This window comes from Peromyscus californicus, unplaced genomic scaffold (assembly GCF_007827085.1).
Source record: "Peromyscus californicus insignis strain IS unplaced genomic scaffold, ASM782708v3 Scaffold_4__1_contigs__length_199733344, whole genome shotgun sequence".
In the NCBI taxonomy this organism is placed as follows: domain Eukaryota; kingdom Metazoa; phylum Chordata; class Mammalia; order Rodentia; family Cricetidae; genus Peromyscus; species Peromyscus californicus.
Window position 1 is genome coordinate 83,655,492 of NW_026294562.1, and position 19,137 is coordinate 83,674,628.

The window sequence follows — 19,137 nt, forward strand, 5'->3', positions numbered from 1 at the left end:
AATATATAAATAAATCTTAAAAAAAAGAATAGAGGGTAGATTATTGAATCTACTCTGAAAATATCCTTTAATTTAGAATACCCCCCCCAAGCTTTCTCTTTCTCTTGTGACATTGATATCCTGTGGTGATACTTTATTTGTGCTGATATGTGATTTTATTTGTATGTTAATAAATAAAGTTTGCCTGGAGATCAGAGGTCATAGCGAAGCCATAAACAGAAGTCAGGTGGTGGTAGCACACGCCCTTAATCTGATTACATGGCAGGCAGAGTCTCTGTGTGGTCAAGGACACAGCCAAGCATGGTGACACACACCTTTAATCCCAGTACCAACCATAGAGACCTGGAGGTCTGCATAGACGGGCAGTGACGAGGAAGTGATGTGGCTGGGCTTAGAGCCAATGAGAAGGCAGAACAGAAAGGCAATAAAAGTGTAGGTTAGACAGGAAGAAGCTCTATCTGGGAAAGCTATGGCGTGGTGGTAAGCTAAGGCTAGTCGTGGCTATTCGCCATTTCTCTGATCTCTTCAGCTAATACCCCTGTATTTGGCTCTGTGTTTCTTATTTAATAAGACTGTTTAGAAATTTGTCTACAATATCCATTATTTCTAATTGTATTATTACATGATTGTACATATTTTACACAAATTTGTTTTAACACATATGTTAGTCTCATGTCAGAATGTGAACGTAAGCGCCTTCTTTGTCAATACCTGAGGTTAGGGACCAGGAGCAGGGGTGTGCCAGGTGGTAGAGCACTTGCCTACCATACGCAAGGCCAGTCCCCACACTTTTGAAGCAGAGGCAGGAGGATCTTTCTTGAACTACATCACATGACCTATTCTTAAACAGGTAAGTAGATAAATAAAATAGCTTATAGGAAGCATACACTTCACACATTTTAAATTTTTTGAAAGTGTAATTAGGGGCTGGAGAGATGGATCAGTAGTTAAGAGCATTGGCTGCTCTTCTAGAGGACCCAGATTCAATTCCCTGCACCCATGTGGCAGCTCACAACTGTCTGTAACTGCAGTTCCAGGGGATCTGACATCCTCCCACAGACACACATGCAGGCAAATGCACATACAATACAAATAAGTCGTTTTTAAAAAGGAAAATGTAGTTAAACATAAACCACGGGGAGCCTGGGGGGCAGGGAGACTGGGAGTCAAATCTCAGGCCCTGCACAAGCTGCTCAAGCTCTTCACTGTTAAGTTACATCTTCCCTGAAAACAGTATTTTCAAAGCAAAGCAGCCTGTGAAATCCCTTAAAAATTTAAAGTATGAAACTCAACTGGGAAAATATCAACATAGCAGCAGTTAAGAAAATGATCATTTAAAATCTTTTTTGCTTTTAGATAATTCACCTTGAGAATAAGCTAAAAATTGATGAAGACTGTCAAATGTAGTTTGGCTCAGCTGTATTAGGAATTCTTAAAATGGGCAACAGACAGTGCACAGTAAGCTACAGGAGTTATAGGCAAACAAAAAGCAGTATTCGGGATAGTGTCTCTAAGTCTTCATTTTATCTGATTTGGATCAATTCTTCTGGAACTTACTACCCAATCAAAGATCTAGTTAACCCTTTCCTAGAACAAGCCAGCCACAGAAAGCAAAAGGCTGCCTGTGACATGCATCACATTGCTGTTTTGTGCATGGATGCCTTGAGGCACCCACTTTTATCCTCTGCCAGGAGGTGTTGCAGCCCACCAGTGTTGAGAAGGTCAAACTTTTCCCCTCACTCTGGCTAATGTCAACACTCCACCAAGACTGTAGAACTATAGAGGAACTGTAACCCATCTACAGATCTTGGCTGTATTGTATTCTGGGATACCTGGTGCCTTCCAAGCCAACCCTGGTTCTAAAGTCTCCACAACCATCTTGTCCCAGATAAGCACTTGTCTAGGTAGATAGAACCGAAGATGACAGCAAGGTGTGGGAAGAGTTAAGAGCCTGTGAGTGAAACTGGTCATCTGTGAAGACAACATGTTATCCTCTGGCATCAAAGACCTCTTAGGAAAAATATTCTCAGAAGGAGAGCCACCTGTGTTTTATGACAACATTAATATGTAAAGTAATTCGTTTTAAGTGAAATACTGTTTAAAAGTATGTGTTTAGGGACCATGAAGATGGTCCAGTGAGTAAAATGCCTGCTGCTTAAGCATAAGAACTTGGATTTGCATCCCCAGCCTCATGAGGTGGGAAAAAGCCATGCATGGCAGTGCAGATCTGCCACCCCAGCACTGCTTGGAGGAGATTGGTAGTGGGCAGGGGCTTACTGGCCCACCAACCAGCCCAGCCTAAACAGTGAGCTTCAGTTTCAGGGAGAGACCTTGTCTCAAAAAACTAGGGTGAAGAAGTGACTGAGGCAGGTATCTCAATATCCACATGTGCCTACACAGGAAAATCACACCCACATATATGCTTATAGCACACACAAAGCCACACACATAAACGAAGTATATGTTTGGATGATCAACACAATTGAAAGTCGAGATGAATCAGTTCTTTTACCTCTCCTCTGATGGGATCTGGGCTGCTGACAACAGCTGACTCTGCAATGGAAGGATGCTCTTGTAGAGCACTTTCTACCTCAAATGGTCCAATTCGGTAGCTAGGGAAACATATGACAGGGACTCATAAGGGTGAGTTATAGATTCAAACCAGAATGCTTGATGAACAGACATGCACACATGGAAAGGTAAATAAATTACCCAGAGGATAGTATAACATCATCTGATCTTGCAACAAACCAGAAGTAGCCATCTTTATCCACATATCCTCTGTCCCCAGTGAGGTAGAAATTCCCTCGTAGAGTTGAGGCTGTTTTTGAAGGATTATCCTGCAAAACAAATAGTGTTTTGTTAATATTATTATGAATGTGACTCTTTTGTTCTGTCATTTTTAAATGTTCAAAGAAAAAGAGAGCTTGGCTCCTTTGAGAAGCCTCAGAATGAAGAGGAGCCAGAGTGAAGTAGGAATGAATTGCCAGCAAGGATCTAACCCAGCATAAAAGAAATAAATTACAGTTCCAAAGACTTGGTGCAACTCCTGGAGAATGTTTTATGTAGATCATAAGATAAATGTTGCAGCAGCCTGAAGCTCTGGAGAGTAGGCAAAATTAAGCCTTTTTCTAAATAACATCTAACACTGGCAGGAAAAAAGAGAAGGGTTAAAAGAAAGCACAATGCTTAATTCAGAGGGATGTGGTATTTGCATTGGTTTGTTTTATATAAGAGACCAGTTCCATAACTGGCATAAGAAGAAAACAAAAAATTGCTGCCTTCCATAAAGTTCACTGGCAGGTATGAATGATCTGGACCTCTTAGTATATTGATATAAACTTTGCTCTAATTTGTATACCATGATTAGAGATAAGAAAGCTTCTAGCGAAATTAATTTACTTAATTCCATGGCCCCGTTCCTTGTTTCTCTAGTTCCACTGGAGTGGATAGAGAGCTAATCAGATGTCAGGAAAGTAAGTATGTCCTGTTTGCTAGTTGAAAGGGATCTACAAAGGTTGAGAAAGCATAGATAAGAGGCCCCTTTTATGGTTCCCTTCCAAGAAGAGGGCACCAATATGTTATTTGGCAAGAACATTATTTTCTTAATTGCCTGTATGTGGGCTTATTATTTAGGGCAATGAACCTCTCAAGGAAAGACAAAGTTCCTAGGCTTGTTTTGTAAAAATAAGAATGTTCCCAAATACTTTGTTTGGTTTTGGTATAGGTCTCATGTATTCTAGACTGGCCTCAAACTTGCTTTGTAGTAACTGAGGATGATTTTGAATTTGTGGCCTTCTTGCTTCTGTATCCCAAATGCTGAAATTACACTTTTGAAGAATAAATAGATAACAGATTTTTAAAATAAAGTTCTTACTATATAATGAGTAAAAAGGCCAAATGGTCGATCAGGAAGAACTTGAATACCAATATCCCCTTCTTGTCCAGGAGGAAGAATAGTGCCATTTTCATCTAAAATCTAGAATAAAACAGGACAGTTTATTTAAGGGAATTTTAATTTAATACCACATCTGAAATTTTACCTTTGAATCATTTTGGCCGGAATATATACTTAAAAACATTTTAAGTATACATTGAATTCTTTTTTTTTTTTTTTTTTTTTTTTTTTTTTTGGTTTTTTTCGAGACAGGGTTTCTCTGTGTAGCTTTGCGCCTTTCCTGGAACTCTCTTTGGAGACCAGGCTGGCCTCGAACTCACAGAGATCCGCCTGGCTCTGCCTCCCGAGTGCTGGGATTAAAGGCGTGCGCCACCACCGCCCGGCCCTACATTGAATTCTTAAATATATTATTTACCTAAGTTATCAATGTGTAAAATATTACAAAAAATGCAAAAGCAAAATGTGAAAGGATAGTAAAACATTTCCTCACTTCTACCACCTAGTAATGTTTTGGTAATGTCCTTTGGGACAATTATAGACAGAAAAAACTGGCATTGCTTTATGGTGATATATTGTGTACCCTAATAAAGCTTGCCTGAGGATCAGAGGACAGAGCCAACCACTAGATTAGACAGAAAGGCCAGACAGTGGTGACACACACCCTTAATCCTATCACTTGGGAGGCAGAGATCCGTCTGGATCTCTGTGGGTTCAAGGCCACACTGGAAACAGAGCCAGGCAGTGGTGGCACACACCTTTAATCCCAGTACTGGGAAGCACACACACCTTTAATCCCAGGAAGTGATGGCAGAGTGGAGAAAGGTATATAAGGCATGAGAAAACAGGAACTAAATCATTTCAGCTGAGACCCTTTCCGGTGAGGACTCAGAGGCTTTCATTCTAAGGAAACAGGATCAGCTAAGGAGTTGGCACAGTGAGGTTGGCTGTGGCTTGTTCTGCTTCTCTGATCTTTCAGCTTTCACTTGATATCTGGTTCTGAGTTTTTTAGTATAAGAACATTTAACATTCGAACATCGCTTAGGAAGTTTTACAACCTGCTTTTATCATTTGGCAATATGTCTTTGTTAAGCATGGATTCCAGAGTTCTGTGTCACACTATTAAGTCAGATGTTCCAGAGAAGAGAAATGAGAGTGAATATTTCAAACAAGTAACCTTGTGATTTGCATGATGAACTTGAGAAATATTGATCCTACCTACAACTAAACTTCAATCAAGTATAAGTCTGAGCCCTGTCCTTTGGAAATTGATCCATTTTTGCCTTTTTGACACTGTTGCTTTTTTCCTTTTTTAAATATGAATATTATTGCAAATCCTTTGTCTACACCCAGCTTTGAAGCTGGGTTGACCTGAGAAAACTTTATCTCTGTGCAAAGTATACAGATGGGGAAATAAAATGCTTTCCAAAGCCAGGCATCAGATGGTAATAAGGGCTGTAGCTAAGGAAAGCTTGGAAACAGATGGGCAGACAGAGAAGTGTGTGCTGCAATCTCTATGAACTTGTGCCACTTTGGGCCTGGTTGATACTTTCAGAAGGTCCAATCCTCCCTCACTGCATACTGTGGCCAAGAGTATGCATGCTGGAGCCAGACTGCTTGAGATTGTGTTCCCATCTGGAGCTCTGGCTGCGTGAGTGAGTTCTTTAATTTATCTACATACTCACCTGCAAATGGTCCTATTATTAGTATAGCTTCAGGATATTTCTGGAAATTAAATGCCCAGAATTCATGGTACAATATAGGTATTTGCAACAACAATAAGACAGTATTAAGCCAACATTTCTCACCCAGTTCTCTTTTGGTATAGAATTTAAGGTATAGAAGTAGCATGGAATTATCACATCAAAAAGAGTGTGGGTGGATGTAGTGAGGAAACATTCTCTGGGAAGGGGACATGCAAACCTTCACATCAAAAGCAGGAGAAGGCTTTCCCATTGAGCCAGGCTTAATTTTCATCCCTTTGAAATTTCCGCAGATTAGCACCTGGTTAAGGAGAAGAAAGTAAGTTAACCCCATATGTAATGTAAAATACTACTTCATCTATCATGCATTTATTCAACAGAACTTAGTTGTGAAGCAGGGTCAACATTAAACCCATAAAATCTCTGCTCTCATGGAATATAGATATTGACAGCTTACAACTATGCACAATAAGATGTAAGAAAATAAATTATATGATTATATTAACATTTGTACTTAGATTAATATAATGAATGATATGCTAGTTGTGTTTAAATAATTTGTCAATGTTTATTGCTGTTTAGTTTTGGAATTTCAACATTTCTAGGTAATAATTCTCAGGGTTTAGAAGTTCAAACACTATAAATAAGTCACACCCAATGGAAATGTCAACTTTTCTATTTCTCTGCTGGTCTTATCACCCTTTCTATTACAAAATAAGCAGGTTGTTCTTACTTTATTAGTTCTCTCTAGTGCTCTTTGGTGGTGCTGAGGATTGAACTGAGGTCTCTCATATGCTAGGTAAGTGCTCAACCACTAAGATACACTCCCCCATAATTGTTTTTATCTGCATGAGTTCTTTAAAGGGTCCATTTTATTTTATCTTATCTTTTATGTATTTGCTTGTTCACATATCCCAGGCTGGTTTTGAACTCAGTATGTAGCTGAGAATGACCTTGAACTTGATCTTCCTCCCTCTACCTTTAGAGTACTAGGGTCACAGGAATGCTTTAGCATCTGCTTTCTAAGGACTCTCCCAGCAGACTCAATACTTGGGGAACCAGAAACTCACTCATAGCTTTCTATTTTTGAATCTTTAGAGGGTTCTCTGTCACATAGGGCCAATACTTTTCTCATTAAAAATATTGTGACATTCTCACCCCGACTAGTTAATCATTTTTCTCAAAAATGTGATTGAGGTTTTTGGGTTTTTTTTGCAATTAGTTTTTCTCAAGCTTTTCTTTATTTAAAAAAAATGTTTACTAACCACACCTTTTCTTATCCCTCCAGCAATCATAAGGACACATTAGACACTTTGGCTTTTATTTATCTGATTAATCCCATTCAGCCCTGTCTTCAGCGGGGCAGGTACCGTTTCTGTCTGCCCATATCCTTCGTAGATGTCTAGGCCTGTCTTCCTTCTCCATTGTTCCATCACTTCAGGGTTGATCGGTTCCCCAGCACTCACACAGTGCTTCAGACTTTTGAACTTATAGCTTCTCCAACAACATGGAGTGAGTTTGGTTGAGAAGGAAAAATGGTGAGACATGGGAATTAGGACTGTTGTTAATACAAAATAAGCAGATTGCTCTAATATAAAGTAGCACCCTGATACCAGAAACAGATTGATCTAATGCCAGGTTCTTTTATTCTCTCTCTCTCTCTCTCTCTCTCTCTCTCTCTCTCTCTCTCTCTCTCTCTCTCTCTCTCTCTCTTTCTCTCTGGGAGGATTACTTGTTGCAAAGAAATACCATGGCATCTTTAGGGAAGGTACCCTCATAGTTACACACACAAACATACACTTATGCACACACACACACACACACACACACACACACACACACACACACACACACTTGTGACATGTAACCCTGGAACTTGCTATGTACACTATTCTGGCTTCGAACTTGGCTTCTCCCTCCCAAGTGCTGGGATTAAGTGTACCACTACACCCAGCTCTATAATGTTATTTTAAATCATCAATTAAAAAGCACCTCACAATTGTGAACTGAAGTTCTCTATGAAGATCTCACAGGCTGAGGGGCAGCACTTCATGACTGTGATGAGATAGAGGGCCAAAATTATTCTTGGCACTCTATAATCATTTATTACCAATCTGTGTACCTAATCTTATCCTCATTTTATTAGGTAAAATTTTTAAAATATTGTTAAACTTAGAGGACCACTGGTTTACACAAACTCTAAAACTGAGACTATTATAACATCAGAAACCTACAGAAGAGGTCCCCTTCCAGCTCCCCTGTAGGCTGCCAACCTGATGCCGTCACCAATGTATTGGGCAAAGGCATTGATTCATGTCTTCCTTTTGTTCTGTGACTATGAAAGTTCATGTAATTGCTTCCACAGTGAAACATGTCATTCAAGGTCATCAGAATCTATGTCCCTGACCCATAGTCAGTAGTATTTGGCTCAGAACAAACTATGTCTTACTCTCTTTGGAGCAAGAGCTGTGCTTTGTATCAACACAGGAGACCAGAAGTGCTGAGCTGTGAGCACAGTGACAGTGTCTTCTTTTCAGAGCAACAACCAAGCATTTCAAATGGAATCACAGTAGATTTACAGCATACATTCTCATTTCTGTTTTCTGGGAGAATTTGCAAAAAGAAGCAACCTGTCTACTATCTCAGCTCAGGTAATAGCTGTCACCCCAAAGATTAAATACCCTCCCCCTTTTTTTATCATAACCACTGCATTTAGAGCTCTAGACATGGTCTAATCTTCCCTTTCCTCTCCATGTTAATGGGAGCCTGCTTTGGTCACAGCAACCATCTTTAAAATGTCAGCAATAAAGCAAAGAAGGAAGAGAAGAAAAAAAAACCGTTAAATCCTATACCGACTAGTCGGATCTGTGGTTTGGACAGACAAGTGTTTCATTTCCTAGCTTCCCTTCCTCCTCTTTCCCCTGACTGAGCATCCGTTTACCAACATGTCTTACCTGGTTGTACCATTCTGTACGAGCATCCGATAGGCAGTTGGCGCAGAACAGAAGACGGTGATGGGGAACTCAGAGAGGGTCTGCAGTTCAGAAAGAGCAGAGTGTCTCAACTGAACTATTTCAGTCAGCTGGAGGCACAGCACAATGTGAAACTGTTTCTTTTCATGTTAAAGTATTCCAATCTTTTCCTGTCTTTGCAGATTCTGCAGATGTAGAGCTCTGCATTTACTTTAGTTACCCGTCCCATCAGTGACACCACTAATGCTAACACATCTCTAACCATAAACCTCCTCTAGTCTGCCTTACTTGAAAGATGGAAGCTGACTCAAAACGGGGCAAATAGTGTACAAACACACATGCTCCTTGGTTCCATGGAGAAAAAACACTACTCCATGCAGACTTTGCCCAGCCTGTGTCTGAAGTATTCCACATCACGTCCGAGTCTGTCAAATCCAGCCAGAACCTGGAATACAAATAGCCTTGTTGTATAAATTTGTTAAACTGATAGGAATTGCATGCACATAAATCTATGTAGAAATTTAAATGTATAAATTTACAAAAATGTATAATTTGTTGGAAAACAAATTTAAAGGGCCAGTCCACAAATCACTCTGTGTAAGTACCTTCCATTGACAGATAATCCTAAACCAAAACTGCTGTGGGTGTGTCCGATCATCTTAGGAGGCCCAGTTGTCCCACTGGTGAAGTAAATGGACATCATCTCATTGTGCTTCGTGTTCACACAGGTATGGTTGTCACTGGCATATCTGCAAAAGACAATCTACAGTGTTTCTATGCCTGACTGTAACCTCTGAGGAGGATTTGAAAACCCATGTGCCTGGGCCTCTTCAGCTTATGAATCAATAACTTGGATTCAGTCCTGAGATAAAGCTAACTCTGTCTCTATCGTCTTACTTGTCTGATGTGAGTGGCTGCCTTCACAATCATAAGTCTGCTGGGGACAGCCCCCATCCCAAACTGATGATCACTGTGGGTGTGTAGGAGCAAGGTCACCTACTGTAGATTTTCACATCCCTAAGAATCCATTCAAGGCCAGGATTCCCAGTGTGTTAGCTGAGAGCTTCATAGGGAATACATAGAAAATTAATTTCTTCCTCTGCTCAATCCTACACCCTTCCCTTGTTTCACAAGAGAACTCCCTAATAAACCTCTTGTACACCATTCTCCATCTCAGGGAATGCTTTTTAAAAATGTCAACCAGACTCCTTCTTACTTTAAAGCTTGGCACTGTTAGTTCTGTGATGATCACTGATTATTCTTGTTAATTATTGTTTTCATGTGCATTTACCTCACATCTACTGAATTGGATACTTTTTTCATTATTGCCTTTCTTTGTAGGGCACTGGTCTAAAATTGAAGCTACTCACTTCATCATCTCCTTGAGGTTCCCCCACCCTTCTCTGGAGTGCTGAGACACAATTAGTTTGGAGCTGAGATTTTCACATTTAGCTGCCACAGTATCTACTGCTGGGGCTAAAGCATCATCAGTAATAATGCACTTGGCTTTTGAAGACTGTAGTCTGTAGAGGATGTCTTTCTGGGTCAGCTGAGTGGTTCCTGGGATTAAAACCGTCCCTAAAGGAATAGAAAAGGAATAATGTTTAAAAGCAAGGTTAACCTCTATTATAATAGTTAGGATACCGTAGCTAGAACATTCACGTTCTATGTGTCTCAGAATGAGTTAGTGAATTAACTAGGGAAGATATCTATTTGTCTTTCATTGTTCTGATTTTTGCCTTTGAAGAGGTCTCCAAGTCTATGACCTTTTTGCCCTAACAAGAGAGCATTAAATGTTGAGTGATTTTCTTGTGTTTGAAGATCACCCATAACATTGAGATTGAAGGAATTTTAATTGAAAAATGATATTCAGTATTGGTTGTTGGGCTCGAGTGCTGGGTATTATTCTATTTTGTATATTTAACTCATTCAATCCCTGCCCAAGCATCTCCAGTGTAAACAGCTATTCATAGCAAGTCTCATAGCTTATGAATAACAAGTGAAATTACAGGAATCCAAATCTGCAGCTGGACTCCAGAGCTGTACATGTAACCACTCCAGTCCAGTGCCTCTTACAATGCACTGATTGTTTTAGTTTTCTTGAGGTATGCATATTTTCTGTGGCCTCCTCTTGCCTGTAGTCAATTACAATGTAAAGTGTAGTGTGTAGGTGTCCAGGAGCCAGACACCCCTAAACTTCATCCTCCAATAAGCCCTTCACCTCTGTAAGCCTCAGTTTCTGCATCTGTAAAATTGGGATTATAAAAGTACATCCCTTATAGGATTATTCCAGGATTAAATGAGTTAAAGCATGTAATGAGTTTAGAATAAAATTTAATACATCTGAACTCTTAGCTTTTTTTTTTAAAGAATGAATGGATATTTTGCCTGAATAGACTTGCTAATCTGGAAGGGGGGAAGTCTCATCAACTCCCACCCCTAGACAAAGAGCTACAGGCAACTAATGACTGCTAGGAGTGGGAGAATTAGCCCTCCCAGGAATGAACACCCAAATTGTTATCCAATACAAAGTGGTCAGCTCTGAAACCGTATAGTCACAGACAAAAACAAAGGACTCAGCAGGCTGCATTATACGGTTGTGCATCTATCTATACATATATGTAACACTAAAGAGGCCATCAGTTTGAGAGTCAGGGAGGGGTGTGGGAAGCATTGGAGGGAGGGGATATGGAAGGGGCTGGAGGGGGGAAAGGAAAGAGGAGAAGTAATGTAATTACGTTTTAATTAAAATGTATGTAATGACTATTCTTGGTTGTCAACTTGACTACATCCAGAATTAACTAAAACCCAAGTGGCTGGGTACACCTGTGAGGGATTTTTTTTCTTATTAAATCATTTGAAATAGGAAGACTCACCCCAAATATGGATCTTTTGAGATGGGAAGATCCACCCTTAATCTGGGTCACACCTTGCGGTGGCAGCCTATATAAAGGACATGGAAGAAGAAAGCTCGCTTTTTTCCTGCTTGCCCTCACTCTTGCTGGCAAGTCCATTCCTTCACTGGCATTAGAGCCTACTTCTTCAGGATTTTGATGTATACTGACGACCAGCTGAGACACTCAGCCTTGTGGGCTGAACAACTACTGAATTCTTGGACTTTCTATTGAGAGACAGCTATTGTTGCATTAGTCAGACCTGTAAACCACTCTAGTAAATCCCATGTATATGAATATATATGAACATTTGTATCCATCCTAACAGTTACGTTTCTCTAGAGAACCCTGACTAATACAATATATTAAAAAACCAATTAAAAATAAAAAATAATTAATTTGAAAATAAAAGAATCTATCGCCTGAGCTGGAAAGATTGCTCAGTGATAAAGAGCACCCATTGCTCTTGCAGAGGACCCGAGTTAGTTCCTAGCACCCACATCAGGCATCTCACAGGGCTCGTGTAACTCCAGCCCTTGTGCACATGCATGCACACACACACACACACAAATATAAATCCTTAAAAAAGGAATCTGTCATCTATCTGCTTACGGACCTACTTATGTATTTGTCATACAGCTGTCTTCTGGACTACACCATTTTTAGCCCCCAATCTTCAAGAGATGGTAGATGGCATTTACCTCTGGATGTTTTTTACCCTTCCCAAGTGATATGTAAATCAGAATCCCTGAAATCTATGTGAAAACATGGATTTCTAGGCTGCATCCCAGAATTTTACGTTCAGAAGGTGTTCAAAATTTGTTTCTGACAAATTCCTGGGGATACCTATGCCACTGGGCCAACGTCACACTTTTAGAACTGTAGGTGAGCATTGCTCTTCTTCATTGCCAAGTACTGTCCTTGTTCTGAAAGCACATTAAAATTCATTGGACTACTCTGCTGTCTAATAGTTCTTAAATGCTTTAAAATTCCTTATGGGCCAGAGAGATGGTTCATTGGGTAAAAGTGCTTGCCATTCAAGCATGCCAACCTGAGTTTAATCCCCACATCCCATGGTAGAAGGAAAGAACAGACTCTTGAAAGCTGTGTGACTTCCACATGGCACATGGCACCTATACACGAATGCACACCACACACACACACACACAAAAACCCATACAAACAAACAGTGGAAGCAAAAATTCCTTTAAAGTCGCCTTATGATTACATTTCTCTAAATTTGCAAAGCATACCACATATGAAAGTGAAAATAGAAAAAATATATGGACACCTTCTGTTTCCAACTAACAAATAAGCAATATATGGCACTCTTTGTAAGAAACGGAATTTAACAATATGTTGAAGTTTCCTACTCCCCGTCCTTCTCTCTGTCCCATAGTCACAGGCCTTATCCAGACTGATGTATTAACCATATCTTTGCCTTCTTTATCTTGTTATCATCTATGTATAGAATCCTAAGCAATATACAAGTCCTATTGAGTTAAGACTTCAATTTTCAACTAGCTGTTGTGGAATATTCCTTTACACTATGTGAAGATGTGTCACTATGATTGGTTTAATAAAGAGCTGAATGGCCATTAGCTAGGCAGGAAGAGATTAGGTGGGACTTCTGAGGACAGAGAGCTCTGGAAAGAAGAAAGGAAAAGTCACCAGGCACAAGATGTGGAATAACCAGGATGGGCATAATGGAGATGATGTAACGAGCACATGGAAGAACATAAATTAAAAAATATGGGTTAATTTAAGTTTTAAAAGCCAGTTAGAAACAAGTCTAAGCTTAGGCTGACCTTTTATAAATAGTAATAAGTCTCCATGTCATTATTTGTGAGTTGGCGGCCCAAAGAAAAATCCATTTACAACTAGCTCTGTGTGTGTGTGTGTGTGTGTGTGTGTGTGTGTGTGTGTGTGTGTGTGTGGTTTTTTGAGACATGATTTCTCCGTATAACAGCCTTGGCTGTCCTGGAACTCTCTTTGTAGACCAGGCCGGCCTTGAACTCACAGAGATCCACCCACCTCTGCCTCCTGAGTGCTGGGATTAACGATGTACACCACCATGCTTGGCTTTGAGGGTTTCTTTTAATGTGCATGTGTGCATGTGTGCATGTGTGCATATGTGCACGTGTCCGTGTCTTTATGAGTATACGTACATATATGTTCAGATGCCTGCAGAGGCCAGAAGAGGGCATTCATTACATCATTTGAAGTTAGAGTTCCAGGTATTTGTGAAATGCCTGAGCTAGGTACTGGGATCCAAAGCTCAGGTCCTCACAGCTAAGCAGCAAAGCACTCTTCAGGCCTGGGTCATTTCCCCAGCCTCTATGGGAAAAATGACCAGGAAAACAAATGACTATGTGCCACTAACACTAACATTCTTAAGACTATTGGATTTATGATTCATTCTCTCCCTCAAATCCATCTAAGATAATTTACCTTCCTTCCTATGGAGAGCCCCAGGAATCACGTTAGAATCAGGAAAAGTTGCCTCTGACCTATTCTAACTGGCTTATCCTAAAGTTGTACCAATCAGATTTTGCCTAAACACTTAAGATGCTGAGTGGATTACCAGATGGGTCACACAGGATCCGGAGCCTGAAGCATCTGAATAGCAATCAAAGCTGCACACAGCCCAATTGGAGAGGAATGTTAGCCAAGAGGAGTGAAGAGGCAGCACAGGAAAGATGCAGACAGACAAGAGGTGCAGAGGCTACAGGACAAACAGAGGAAGAGGCTCCTGGCTAGAGTCTGCCTACAAAACCCCCTTGCTCCTTCTGTACTGTTTTCCCTCGCTAAGATTCTCCAGCAGCCATTCAATTGCCTTCCTTTATTGTCTTAGTATGAATGTATACCTGATCCTGCCAGTTAAACAGTGCTCTACTAAGAAATTGAGCTTAAGCAGTGTTCATGAGTGCACTCATTTTGTAAAATACTGTTTGAAAATAGGCTCTGCTTTTCCAATGTATAATTCATATGTGTATATGAAGTGAATATACTAGCTATCCTCTAATAAAAGAGTGGCCACTTGATATAGTGATATATTACCACAATCAGAACATTAATTCAACAAATATTTTACTGAACATTTACTATATGCTAATCACTGAAGGTTCTAGATATGCTATGTTAATGGCCTTTTAGGGGCATACCTAACCCATGGGAACTGCAGGTTACATGTAGACAAATACTATGCCCCAAAAGTTTAAATAGTCATATATATTACTCTAGGGTGCTGTGGTGGTTTGAATGAGAATGGCCCCCATAGACCAATGAATATTTGCTTCCCAGTTGGTGGACTATCCAGGAAGGATCAGGAGGTGTGGCCTTGTTAGAGGAGTGTGGCCTTGTTGCAGGCAGTATTTCAGTGGGAGTGTGATCTGAGGTTTCAAACATGCCAGGCCCAGTCTTGCCTCTTCTCTCTGCTTCCTGCTGTGGATCAGATGTCAGCTCCCAGCTACTGCTCCAGCACCATGCCTGTTTCCCACCATAATGGAAATGGACTAGCCTCTAGAGCTGTAAGCAAGCCACCAATTAAATGCTTTTCTTTCATAAATTGCCTTGGTCATAGTGTCTCTTCCAGCAATAGAACAGTAACTATAACAGATGCCTAAAGAAGATACCATCCAGGTTGAGACATCAGGGTACGGTTGTCTGAGAAGATAACATTAAACTGAAAAGTGAGAGAGCTAGAGAGATGGCCCAGAGGTTAGGAGCACTGGCTGCTCTTGCAGAAGACCCAGGTTCTATTCCCAGCACCCATATGGTGGTTCACATCATCCAGGGATCTGATGACATCCTCTTCTGACCTCTGAAGGCACCAGGCATGCACATAACACACAGACACACATGCAGGGAAATCACTCATACACATTAAGTAATTACATCTTTAAAAACAAACAAAAACCAAAACCAAAAATCTTGACACCTGACACTTGAAAGTGAAATAAGAGTTGACTATGGACTTAGTTTTGAGGGAAAGATATTCCAAGCATAGCAAACAGTATGCAGAAAAGTCAGGAGATGGGAATGACCACAAATGTTAACAAAAAACATTAACCACAATAGGGTCATGAAGTCTAATGGTGGAGAGATTAAAGGAATGTTGAGGAAATGGCTGTAGCCTTCTAAGATGCACCTATGTATGACCCTTGGAGCAGAGTTATGAAATGCTGCCAAACAGCGAACTGTACCCAGATAAATGTCTCATGGTTACTTAAATGTGTGGATATGGGATCAGGAGTGTGAATATCACCAACCTGTTCGCAGACAGGCCACATTTGCAAGCCACCACTCTGGGATCTTGGGCAGAAGCACCATTACTCTGTCTCCCCTTTGCAAGGAACAGGCTTCTGTGAGTATGTTGGCAAGTTTCCTGGATAAAGATCCAAGTTCTTCAAAACTCCACCTCACTTCTCCTCCATTTCCATCTATCCACCAGAAGGCTGGGTTGGAAAGTCTCTTTCCAGCCTGAGGAAAGCACAGCAATCATGGATTTAGAGGCTGCTATACAGTTAAATTATATTTCAGCTGACTTAATGAAACATATTCTCTTCAGAAACTCACAAATTATTTATTAGGATGTACATGGAGTAAGTACAAATCACTCAAAGGTTCTTATTTCTACATGCTGGAAGCCATGTCAGGTTTTTTTGGGACTAGTCCTTTCTCATTTATCATGATTATTTTTTTTTCTCAAAAGTTAGAATTTTTACATCCCGTCATCCCCCCAGGGATGTAGCTATACTTTGTTTCTTTCCATTTTGACTCTTGAAATCACTTTTTACTCCTCTTTGTTTAAAACTGGGAGAAAAAAACTAAAAAGGGTCCATTAATATAACATAGGCTTTCTCAAGCAGCCATGATGGCCTTGTAGGCCTGGTAAGTTCTTGTCCTGGGGCTGTTCCTCACTTCAGAAGTGCCCCGCTATCCTTAGATGTCAGTAGCAACTACTGACTTCCACTGATCACCCCTTCATTGCAGCAGAACTCGCTACAGTCATTGCTAACCACCCCTGGGGCTGTGATCACTTGCACTGATAGTCTGACTGGCATTTGCTCTGTACCTTTTCCACACTGCTCCATTGGTCCAGGACATCTTTTGCAAAATTGAAATACTCTGGAATCTCTATTTTGAAGTCCTGCTTCATGGACTCATAGTTAGAAAAGTTCTGAGGGGTTGCTGTTCTATACTCTTTATACAAGACTCTCACAGAACCAGTAATTGCTAGACGCTGAAAACACTTAGCATGAAGTAGCATCGCCATGGTGACAAGTGCTAACTAGCATCAGTGTTGGTGGATGTTTTAGCACTTGGGATTTCCATGCAGACTAATCCAGCTAAAAAACAAGCAAAAATGACATGCATTTAGTTTTGTTTGCAGAGTAGTAAAACCCCCAAAGCACCTAAGTTTTATCATAATTATTCATTTTTACCCACTCACCATCATTTTCTGGGCATCTCTATGTGCCAAACATTGTGCTTTGATGCTTTATGTATTCTTTGTCATTAAATCCTTAGAGAAACCCTGCAAAGTATGTAGTTATTATCCATGTCTACAGATAGAGAAAATAGTAAGAGCCATGGGCTGGATTCAAGTCCATAACTGTCTGGGCCCAGTCCATTCTCCTGATTACCACACACTATTGTTTTCTACGTGCATTTCTTAACTTTTTGTGACTATACAGAGGCTTATACTCTAATGTCATATCAAAAGTCACATCAAAACACCACAGATTATCTACAGATGAGGAAACTAAAAATAGTCTAGTACCAGCTTGGCCTGAAAGCACTGTCTATGTTTAGGGTCTGTCTGGTTTACAGGCTGCAGTTCCCATGCTCCCAATAGAAGCCCACACTACCATCGAGTCCAGGCTTGGAGATATAATAACAGGGCTTCTGTTGGGAGGTTCTTCCCAGCCACCTACTCGCCCTTGCTTCTGTGGGAAGTCATTTGATCACAATGTCATTTACTTGGCGGAGGCTATTAAAAATACAATTTTAGTGTTCCAGGGATTGTGACTGAGTTTCTCCTTCTTATAATTCCCATAATTTTCCTGCAATAAAACAGATACTACTCTCATAATCATTAAAGTGTAATTTTGACTGTGATTCTAGCTGTGTGATAGGGCAGCCTGGCTATGTGGAATTGTTTCTGTAATGATAAAGTGTCCAAACAGGACAAGATAGCAGATATCGGCTAAGCTTTAACCTCCATGGACCTGGTGGTTGGGCATCATGCTAATGCACTGGATACATTTGAAACCCAGGCACCCCTCATGTCTTACCTCTTTGTCTGAACCTTCCAAGAGGTCATCCAGCTTGGGTCTCCTTGTTTTTCACCTTCAAAGAAAATGAACCTCAAACAGAGGAAGCATCAGCCTTTATCCTATTGTGTCAGGGCTCAAACTTGGGTCTTTGGATTCTCATTGTAATGGTTTTACTTTGGGCCAACAGGATTCCAGCAAAGCAGTGACTTGATATCTTATCTATGCATTAAATCACTAGGAAAGCTTTTTATAAAAACTTGAAGGCCTGGATCAATGACCAATAAGCATTTGGTGGAGTGGGCCTATGCTGCTTTAAAAAATTTCCTTAGAGTTGTAATGCATGACCCAAGTTGAGTGTCACTCATTCAGAGCCTGGGATCTATGAACCGTCAACACCACTTGGAAGCTTGTCAGAAATGCATAGTCTTGGGGTCCCACTAAAGAACTGTTGAATTAGTGGATCTCAATCTTTTAACAAGATTTTCCAGACAACAAGTTTATACGCTCAGGTGAGAGAAACAATGGTCTTTAGGGTGTTGGCTAAGTCCATTGCCTATTGAGTCATACAATCATGGAATAGTTCTATTTACCACTCAGTAATTGTGACTCTATTTGAATAATGAACCACTATGAATCTCAGTTTACATTTTATTAGTAAAGAGAATGATAGAACCTCTGACAGAGAAGTATGTTTAACAAAGATTGAATTCAACAATGCAAATATTCCTCATGGCACCTAGCCTACTGCTTTTCGATAAAACAAGGGTTGGTAAATGTTGGGCTTTATGGACCATATTGTCTGTGTTATGATACTTGACTCTGCCACAGATGTTGGTAATACATAAATAAATAAACATGGTCAGATACTTCCAAACACCTTATCACTGAACACTAAAACTTGAATTTCATGCAATTTTCATGTGTTACCAAGTATTGTTCCACTTTTCTTCCCCAACTATTTAAAAATGTGAAAGCTATTGTTAGTTCACAAAGTTGTTAAAATGGGCAGCAGGCTGGATAAGCTCATGGCTCTAGTCGGCTCATGGTATTAGATTGTAAATTCTGTGAGGACCAGAGCCTTGACTGCCATACTCATGCTGCTATCCCTGGGAGTTATAACCACATTTGACTCCTAGTATATGTGTTTCTGATCCAGTTTTTTGATCCAATTGAAATTAAAATCAATTAAAAAATAATTGGTTAGCCTTTAGCCCCAAAACTTGCTAAACAGAAGCAAGCAGATTTCTGTGAGTTCAAAGCCAGCCTGGTTTATATAGTGAAAGCCTGTCTCAAAAAGTATGTATAAAAATAAAAAGTAAAGAAAAAAATTTCTTTAAAAAAAATTTGTGAGCGAGGTGGCAGTGGTGCACACTTTAAATGCCAGCACTTGGA

General features: G+C 40.2%; 1 protein-coding gene across 10 annotated transcripts in view; it reads right to left on the reverse strand.

Moving 5' to 3' along the window:
* The window catches only part of Acsm3 (acyl-CoA synthetase medium chain family member 3), a 30,645-nt gene that overhangs the window by 4,334 nt on the left and 7,174 nt on the right, over positions 1-19,137 (reverse strand). For 3 of the 10 annotated variants that reach the window (XM_052760877.1, XM_052760878.1, XM_052760886.1), the window contains exons 2-14: positions 17,764-17,818; positions 16,920-17,003; positions 16,542-16,815; positions 15,736-15,946; positions 9,941-10,148; positions 9,176-9,319; positions 8,859-9,015; positions 8,553-8,632; positions 6,969-7,092; positions 5,819-5,899; positions 3,878-3,979; positions 2,713-2,840; positions 2,513-2,612 (exon numbers count right to left, since the gene is read on the reverse strand). In XM_052760877.1, coding sequence (XP_052616837.1) covers positions 2,513-2,612; positions 2,713-2,840; positions 3,878-3,979; positions 5,819-5,899; positions 6,969-7,092; positions 8,553-8,632; positions 8,859-9,015; positions 9,176-9,319; positions 9,941-10,148; positions 15,736-15,946; positions 16,542-16,742 — 1,536 coding nt within the window. In that variant the 5' untranslated portion in view covers positions 16,743-16,815; positions 16,920-17,003; positions 17,764-17,818. Of the gene's footprint in view, positions 1-2,512; positions 2,613-2,712; positions 2,841-3,877; positions 3,980-5,818; positions 5,900-6,968; positions 7,093-8,552; positions 8,633-8,858; positions 9,016-9,175; positions 9,320-9,940; positions 10,149-15,735; positions 15,947-16,541; positions 16,816-16,919; positions 17,032-17,763; positions 17,819-19,137 lie in introns of all 10 variants that reach the window. The other 7 variants (XM_052760881.1, XM_052760883.1, XM_052760880.1 and 4 more) reach the window with 4 other exon arrangements.